The sequence below is a fragment of the Podarcis melisellensis genome (assembly GCF_964234715.1).
Source record: "Podarcis melisellensis genome assembly, chromosome: 9".
NCBI lineage: Eukaryota > Metazoa > Chordata > Lepidosauria > Squamata > Lacertidae > Podarcis > Podarcis melisellensis.
The window spans coordinates 46,007,013-46,016,667 of NC_138541.1; the positions used below are offsets into that span (position 1 = coordinate 46,007,013).

Consider the following 9,655-nt stretch of genomic DNA (forward strand, 5'->3'; position numbering starts at 1 on the left):
CCATCTAATCTGAGCTGGAAGTTGTTGGGGAGGGATAATTGGAAGCCGCTTTGAAGAGAAAACTGCTTTTTAATTGGAAAAGTGTGATTCCCTCCCCACCTTGCCCTGAGTAGAATGATGGGGGCATAAGCCCAAGCTTTACAGGGACTGTGTCATGCGCAAATGTTTGCAGAATGATGTCAGGGTATTAGCAAGCGGCTCAGGCTTTCATAAGTGGAAAGTGAACATTTTGGATCTCCCAAAAATGTATTTGCACCCCACTTAAAAAGAAATCTTCCCAGGGTTTCTTATACCACATCATTTTGTACTTCTTTATTTGCTTAACAGATTACTCTTCTGCCCTTCTAATGTCTATGTGCTACTTAGGGTGGCTTAAAACAATTTAAAATAGAAAAATAGAAAATTACAAGAAAAAATCATAAAAAGCAATACAAATTAAAATTAAAATACATTAAATAATAATTTATTGTTTTTAACAATTTGGTTTTTGTAGCAGATGAACTGGCAAAGAGACTATAGAGAAAGTATGGTCATTATGGCTGATAGCAAACAAAAGCCTGCTGGAATAATCATGTTTTCACCAATTAGTGAAAGACAGCCAAAGAAGAGCATCCATGCTTCACAGAGCAAGGTGTTCTGCAATAATGAGAGGTGCAGCCACTGAAAAGTCCCTGTCTCTTGTTACTCTCCACCCTTTGTGGGACACAGAGAATGGTCTCTCCTTCTGAGCTTCGAATCAGGCAGCATGGGATGGTAGGAGGGGATCCTTCAAGTATTTTGGAACCAAGACACATCACCAAGATTTTACAATCATACTCTTTGTTAATTAATCCCAGAACAAAGAGCATGTCTCCTCTTGTTCACATTGATATTAACTAGTGCAGATTAGAACCACTGTTTGCTGCTTAAGCATATTTATTTATGAAATCCTTGAAAGATTCCATCAATGGTGTCTCTGAAATTCCCAAATCACTTGGGAAGACAGGCGAACTAATGTCACCAGTGTCAAAGCAATGATTCTTCAACATCAACTTCATTGGACTGGTCATGTTGTTTGGATGCCTGATTGCCGTCTTCCAAAGCAGCTACTCTATTCCAAACTTAAGGATGGAGAGTGAAATGCTGGTGGACAACAAAAGAGGTTTAAAGACACTCTCAAGGCAAATCTAAAAGGATGCAGCATAAGCATGGGTAATTGGGAAACACTGGCCTATGAGTGCTCCAATTGGAGTAAACAGTTCCGACTGGTCTGTGAAAATGTCTGCACTGAAAATACGTGGTGGGCACTTTCCCCACTGCAGGATTGCTTGATCTCTGAGTTTTGATGCCATGGAAACTAGAAAAAAATTGCTGCAGATACCTACTACTCTGGCTATACACCAAGGTTAAGGCCCTGATCTACGATTTTCACTACAGTATTCCAAAAATCTACAGAGGCAGAGCGTTTTGCTTTCCAACTCACTTCATAACCTATTAGGTCTACTTGAATGGTTCCCAGATGTGTTGCAGTGTCGAAAAAGGTAAATTGAGTTTTATGAGATTATCTGCCATACTTGGATTCTCTTCATGTGAGGGGCGGGGGCGGGGGATAAAGCAAAGTTGGGGCCAAGTCATTTTATGCATTTATCGTTTATTTATTACATATATAATAAATTAGAAACCTCAAAACAAACATCTTAAAAACCATATGAAATATCAAATCATGGCATTTTTTTAACCAAAAAAATCTGACAAAAGTTAAAGGCCAAACTTAGACAGTATGAGAGATGTGTGGCTAGAAACTGTGGGTATTGTTTTGAAAAAAGAAAAAAGTCACATGGGGGAGGGTTAAACCTGGATTGGTACCTTTTCATGTGGGAATTGGAATTTAATCCTTCCATCTGTGCCTGGGCATTTAAGAACATAAGAGCCCTGCTGGATCAGGCCAAAGACCCATCTAGTCTAGCATCTTCTTTTCACAGTGGCCAGCCAGATACCTATAGAAAGCCTCTAACCAGGAGTTAACTGCAACAACACTCTCCCTACCTGTGTATCTCAGAAACTCTCTCTGACACTGTAAGGTAGCACATAGTAAGAGTGGGCACCAGCCCTGATATTCTATCTGTACCATAGCTGTCAACTTACAGATTTGAAAATAAGGGACCAGCAGCCTCGAAAATAAGGGATCAGCAGCCAAAATAAGGGATTTTTAGAGCACAGGTATGTTCAACTTCTGAACCCCTCTGAGCCAAAGGCAGAAAGCCCAGCCAGCAGCCAAATGAAGCCTCAAGTGGTGGTTCCCACAGGGCAGCAACCCAGCAAAGGGGATGCAGCAAGGAAAACCACCGTCACCTCTCCGCTGGGAAGCGCTGAGCAAAGGCGAGTCCCCAGGCAACGCGGCCGATTTGATCGGCACGAGGCATGCAAGCTGCACCCCCCAGTCGTTCTTAGACTCCTTATTGGGTGAGCAACGCAGCCAAGCAACACAGTTGGAGCCTCCCTCCTCCCTGACTGGCAGGGAGGGAGGGAGAGGAGCTGCTTCCTTTGAAACCCGGGAAATTTACGGGACATCATCAATAAGGGACAGCAGCGGGACATGGCGCTGGGATAAGGGACTTTCCTGCCAAATAAGGGACGGTTGACAGCTATGATCTGTACCAATGCTTTTCTTTTAAAAATCCAATCTGCTTGTAAGTCACTCTGTGCTCTGGCAACTTCATTCTGTGAATCAGGTTTTAAGCTGCTCGGCATAAAACAAAGCTCTTTATTCCCAATTCACTCTTATGGGGAATCTAAGGGTGGCTATACATTTCCCCCCCTTTTGGGCAAAAGCAGATGAAATTTCCAGGCACAGGAACCCCTCCAGAGTGAACTGAGCCTACTAAATGACAGATAAATTGGTCCAGGGGCTTTTGTGGGGGAAGCAAAAGGATTTCACTTTCATCTATATTAGAGCAATACTTTTATTACACCAACTAAATGTCCAAACTTCATATTAGTTTCATATTTTTGAAGTGGGGAGTGTTTGTTTCTTGCTCTTTCTTACCTTAAAATTAGGTGGCTGAGTGTGGTGTCTTCTTGATTGTACATTTTCAAACACATTTGCAGCTTCACAAGGCCAGCCTAACTTTCTGGGACTTGTTTGTGTTTGGAGAGAAGGCACATCTTCCAAAAGGCATTGCAAACTGAAGCTGTGCAGAATGCTACCCATGGAGTGCTGAAGAGCTCTAGAGGATTTTATTTTCTACTATAGAAATGCATGGTTTTCAAAAAGTTAAATCATCCACACCTCTTCAGAGCTCTGAAGGCATCATTCTGGACAACCTCACTTTATTCAAAGTCCATGGATCTAGAGAAACATAGGAAAACACAAAGATATAGTATCAGGAGAGGAGAGAGTACAGAAAAACAGTGACAGACCAACACAAGCTTTACTAGGGGTCCTGATCTGACTTGGAGTGCTTTGTTCACATTGCAGAAGTAGCATTCACACCTTTAGGCAGAGCTTTCCAAACTTTTCATGTTGGCGACACACTTTTTAGACATGTATCATTTCATGACACAGTAATTCAGTTTTACTAGCAAACTGGAGGTTAAACCAACCCCTTTCCAGCCCCGGGGGAAGCGTGGGAAGCGTTCACAAAACACATGTACACACTGCAGCCGACACACTAATGTGTTGCAACACACAGTTTGGAAAGCTCTGCTTTAAAGGTTAAGAACAGGATCAGTCCTAAATCAGCTGCCATCAGTTTTTCATCTGATCTGCATGCTAATCTTGACGTTTATTTGCTCACTTGGCAACCCAAGAGCACATATCAACACAGGATCCTTGATGTTTCTGTGGCTGTACTAGCTCAGCAGACCCTTTCAGAAGTGACACAAAGGGCACTGCTATAGGGATCCATCTCTTGTGAAGATCGTAAATATGATAGAGCAGCCTTGCCAACCTGGTGCCTTGCAAATGTTTTGGAGCTGCAGTCCAAAAACATCTGGAGGGCATCAGGTTGGAGGAGACAGTGAAACAGAGAGGGGTAAAAACTAAAACCATTTAAAAATCAAATGTGCATTCTGTCCAAGGAAGGTTTTTTCTTTCACCGCAAAAGCAGCCATAGTGTGTCCCCCAATCTTACCGTTTGCAGTTTCCCCTCTTCATTCCTAGGTCTACATTGAACTGGGGCAGGGGGGTGGACAAACAGCTAAACAATGCTGAAATGTGGGCAACCCCCTAGAATGTGTTCCTAATTTCATTTGCATATCCATCAGTAACCACATGAATGCTTGTGCTGTTCTTCATCAAATATCCCATATGTTGTGCCGAGGCATGGGAAGTCTCTGCTTTTGAATGTCGAGAAATGTTGGTTTCTCCTCAATCTCTCTGAATCTGCTTTCTCCCTTTCTGATTGAACTGTGGAAGTTGCATCATTGCATTCTTTCTTGAAACAACTAGCGTTCTTCACATGGCTTAAAAAGCCCTTTCCCTGTAGAGTCCAAATTACATGTTACATTGTGGGCATCTGTCTGTCTCAAGAGACAATGGAGCATGCCTCTGGGGGTGAAGTCAAACCACTGTGTTGGCAGCATTTAAGTGACTTCACTGGGGTGCAAGCCTGGGCAGTGTGTATAGAGGTCCTGGGTTCACTAGCGATTAGAACATATTATGTTAGTAACATTTTTATTTTAAATGTGTTCTTCACATTGCAATTTTTTCCTTTTTAAAAAATTAAAAAACCATTATATATATATATATATATACACATTCAGGATGCAAAAACAAATTATAAACAATAAAATGAAATTAACAACTGCTTTACAATATAATCAATATTTCATAAAATGGCACCTTATCCTGGATATTATTGTTGCTACACAAAACAAAAATGTTTTGAGAAAGCTTCTATCTCCTTGTCTCCCATCTCTGATCCTAATAAAGTCAATGAGTTTTAATATAAACATGATCCAAAACCCTCAGCAATTATACAAACCTTCTTAATCTTTTGGGATGCCTCTAGACATCCATTTGATTTAGCGGTTAAACACAATCACAGTTTCAATACCATTGCACAAGTCCTGGCTTACGTTGCTTCTTTTGCAAAAAGTCCATGACCTGTACTTTCCTGGAAAAAAAGACTGTAACTTTTCATACCATAAATGTTCCAGGAAGCTTTCTTTTTTTGTCCTGCTTTTACTGCACTGTATAAACAACCGTGTAGTGGCAAATTCAGAAGTGCAGGGGTCCCTTCTTGAGAGTGACAGCTACTGTATATCCTCTCACAGCCATGCCCCCTTCTATGTTCTAAGATTATTATTATTATATAATTATAGCTCCCAGAATTCTTTGGGGCAGTCATGACTGTTTAAAGTTGTATAACAGTGCATTAAATGTGTGGTGTCCATGTGGCCTCAGACTTCTCAAATGACTGTGGGCTCTTATTGTATAATATGACTTGCCTCGCAGATCCTGAAATCCTCCTTCCATCGTGCTATTTAGTGCACATGTTCCAAATAATCTTTTTCTTTTAGTTGCTACAAAGCATCTACCTGGGGTTTCCTTCAATTCATAGTGTATTTTCGAAATGTTTCCTCATTGGTTTCTTACACACAGACTTTTCTGAAATTTAATTATTGTATCTTTGCTCTGCTGTCAGAGGTGATGGCGACACTCCCATATGGTGCATGGACTTAACAAAAAACAAAGCCTCCAAACCCATATGTTTACTTCAACAGCTATTAATACAAGTGACTTTAAAGGCTTCTCAACATATGTTATCCATATTTACCATCTAGCATAATATAGCAAGAGTGTGTATGTTGTGAGCCTCAGATGTCATTGGGAACCACTGTTTAGCATTCATGTCACGTTGACAAATGTCTCTCCTTTTGCTCCTCTTCCCTCTGTTGCCTCCTCTGCTCTCGAAATGAAGAGTGTAAGTTCCTTGAGGCAGAAGCCCTTTCTTCCACATTGCTGCACACCAACCCAATCTCCAAGAGGTGTGAGATTCCAGGGGTTTCAGATGCTTACCTAGGGACCATGTTTCCTTTGGAATTAGATATAGCAGAGACTGTGGTGTCTTTATGATATATGGTTTATGTACACACATATACAGCCTGAGCCCACGATGGCAGGGTTCACCCTCCCAAGAGGGTCTTGCTTCACTCATAGCACAGCCTTCGATTCAAACAGAGATTAGGCATCGCTCTTCCACACAGGTTTCAGCCTGCTTATTCTCCAGCTTCTAGTTTACACACTCCTACTCTCTGTTCTCAACTCTGCCTTTCCCCTTCCAACTACCCACAAGTTGAGGGAGGGGGTGCCACACAGAGCCCCATTCCTTTGTTCCCCTTAATGGCCCGTCACCCAGACTAGCACCTCCCTAAGAAACTAGCCTGGTTATTCCAAGAATTAGGGTCCAGGCATTAAGCCTAACCATCACTCCACATCCACACCACCAGACTCATGCTACTTTGTAAAGTGCTATGTTATTTCTTTCTTTCTTTCCTGCATTTTTGTAAAAATTAAATGTGGTGTGTACCATATACAAGAATTATAATATTAAAACATCAATAAGGTATCAGGAAAAATATCAGGCCAACTCACTATAAATAAAGGAAAATTCACATTTCTAAGGCTTGTTTCATTTTTAGGCAATGTCTAAAAGAAGGCAGGAATAGCTTCTTCCAAACCTTTACCGGCTAGGAGTTCCACAGGGCAGGGTCTGCCACACTAAAAGTTGGTCCCTAGTAAAGGCTAACTAAACCTCAGGGGTGTGAGCAACCATAGAAGTGCCCCATCAGAGGATCTCAGTGACTGAGGTGGAGCATTGATGTGTGTGTCTGGCTACTGATCACATTGTTGTATATGTATGTATAAATGCATCATCATCATCATCATTTTATTATTAATATGACTTTGCTTCTACCCTGCCTTCTGAAGAGTCCTGGGCAACCATGCAACATCCTAATTAAAACATTCTAATTAAAACAATGTCAAAAGTTTAAACAACCAAAAGACCACGTCTAAACATGTACAGCAATTTACATCTGCTTAAAACCTACCCACCGTTCACATACTACATGCCTTGGTGGACAAAAATGTTTTCAGTTTGTGTTTAACTGATGGTAATATAGAGGGACAAGCAGATGGTAATATAGAGGGCACTGCCCTCTAGTCCATGCTCATTGATGACACTGTGAGCAAGGCCACCCCTGCTGCTCTTAAGGCTCAGGTTGGTTGAAATAGGAGAGGGATGTTTTAGGTACTTGTGCCCCAAGCTGCCTTCTACCACCAGATTGATTTTGACCCACCAGCTCACAGGCTGCCAAGGCATTGCTTCTAGGACCAGCAACACATGGCATTACCTCACTGCTTAGCTCAGCAGTCTGCCTGTCACATTTTGCACCAGCTACAGTTTCTAGAAGGGTAGCCCCATGTAGAGAACACTGCAGTAGTCCAAATGGGAGGAGAAGTAATTAATCTATCCACTGAAAATATCCCTGGCTTGGGCCCAGAAGCTGACATCCTGGGATTTGATGATCTTACTTCAAATGCCTTTATTTGTTGAGGATATTTATATCCCACCTCTTTTGCATCATGGAAATCAAGGCAGTGCAATATACACAAAATCCCCAGGCAATCTCCTGTCCAGATCCAAATGCACTTAGCTGCAAGTGCAAAGTGGCTGCCAAATGTCAGATAATTTAGTTGTTTCAGGCGAGATCTGGAGCTGACTCAGGTTTCCTCAGCATGTCATAGCCCCATCCTGGAATCAACTTCTCCAACTTCTCCATGATAGCAGGGCAGCTGTCACTTTTTAAAGTGTGCAAGTATGTGAATAAGGTCTATCATGCGAGTCTTTCCTCTAGAATAGTACTCATGCTCCTGGTGGTGATAGTGGTGGGTAGTGCCTATTCTGAAGGAAAGATCCTGACCCTAGGCCCTGCCCATGTGGTTGCAGGCTTTTAAGTATGGCAGCAACACTGTTGGGCGAATTCATAGAAAAGCAGCTCCCGTGATAGACTGGAATATGTAGCCAGCACCTAAGGGATCATCTCTGGCTAAGTGATTCTAGTGTGCCTGCAGAAAGGGAGATCCATTTGATCAAGACATTTCTTTGTGCATATGTGGATTTCCTTTAGGAGCAAGGGTTTTTCACTTAGTGGAAGCAAAGATTTTGCTAAGTGGAAGAGACAGCAAAAGGGTGCCTGTCTATGAACCCATCCTTTCTACTGAACCCCAGAAGAGGAGATGGCCATTCTTGTAGGAACTTCATAGATGCATGGAGCAGTGTGTCAGCATCTGAATGTTGTTTTCCTTGGCTTTTTTTATTAAATCCATATATCAGCTGCATCATGTATATTACAGCTGGTTCTGCGATAAATAAATAAATGCATATGGAATGATATGTTGAATAAAACATAAATCTGAGTGATATGAATAGAATTTTAATAAAATTAAAAATATTGGCTTATAATTTTAATCATTTCAAAAGTTTTGGGCACTGACATCAAAACATTCTGGATCTGGATCTCACTGCTTCCCCACCAAGATGTAGTCAAGATATTTTTTTATTATTGACATATTCCCTTTGCCAGTTTATAAATTGGGTGTAGAGGCATTCAGAACATGACATTTGTATTGGAAAAATACTGTAATGTGGTTTATTCTCTCCCCCCCCCCCCCGCTGAATATTCAAACAAATAAACAAAACGTGACATTTTTATTAAAATTCACCAGGTCCCTTGGAATGTCCTTTTGCTCTCTACAAGTCCAGATTTAAAAGAGAAATGTGTGTTGTTTGAAAAATACTTCATTCTGACTACAACATGTTCGTATTAGCGAAATGCTTGAAAAGTTGCTTTTCAGCATCTATTTAGTCTCCAAGCCCTGAGGAATAGCTCCATCCTCTAAGAGTTTAGAAGCCCTTAGGACCCAGCAGGAGAGATCAGTTATAACTATGGAGGAACAAGCTCATCTCTAAGTTGACTTAGTTGGTGTATTTAAAATGTTTTCATGTATAGCAGGTCATTTATATAGTAGGCATGAAATTAAAATGTCAAAGAAAGAAAGAAAGAAAGAAAGAAAGAAAGAAAGAAAGAAAGAAAGAAAGAAAGAAAGAAAGAAAGAAAGAAAAAGAATTGACACTGACCTTGGTTGTCTTGTGCTTCTGATCCATGCATGAACGAAGACTGGTGCCTCTCTCTCCCCACTGAGTGGCATCCTAGAGGCACTCCAGGTCTCTCAATCTTGACAGATTTTTTTTGGGGGGGTGGACCCACCTCTTCTGTTTTGTTTAACATATATTGGAATTGTTTTATTTATCTTTCCAATTGAATGAGCTTTTTAAAATTTCATGATAAGTTTGTTGTAACCCACCCTGTGGCAAAGGGCAGGTAAGAAATCTTACAAATGAATGAAATCAGTACAGTGGTACCTCGGGTTACGAACTTAATTCATTCCGGAGGTCCGCTTTTAACCTGAAACTGTTCTTAACCCGAAGCACCACTTTAGCTAATGGGGCCTCCCGTTGCCACCAAGCCACCGCCGCACTATTTTTGTTCTCATCCTGGGGCAAAGTTCTTAACCCGAGGTACTACTTCCAGGTTAGCAGAGTTTGTAACCTGAAGTGTATATAATCCGAGGTACCACTGTATCTGTTATTTGGAGTCTTTTCTCAGC

The 9,655-nt window shown here is 41.3% G+C and overlaps 1 protein-coding gene across 3 annotated transcripts in view; it reads right to left on the reverse strand.

Annotated features, from left to right (window-relative positions):
• The window catches only part of SCRG1 (stimulator of chondrogenesis 1), a 55,062-nt gene extending 45,567 nt beyond the window's left edge, over positions 1 to 9,495 (reverse strand). The window contains exons 1-2 of one of the 3 annotated variants that reach the window (XR_014171853.1): positions 9,126 to 9,495; positions 2,797 to 4,620 (exon numbers count right to left, since the gene is read on the reverse strand). Coding sequence is in view for 1 of the 3 variants with exons in the window: in XM_081926258.1 (XP_081782384.1) it covers positions 9,126 to 9,276 (151 nt within the window). In the remaining 2 variants the exon portion in view is untranslated. Of the gene's footprint in view, positions 1 to 2,796; positions 4,621 to 9,125 lie in introns of those variants that run through there. The other 2 variants (XM_081926258.1, XM_081926259.1) reach the window with 2 other exon arrangements.
• Positions 9,496 to 9,655: the final 160 nt, after the last annotated feature.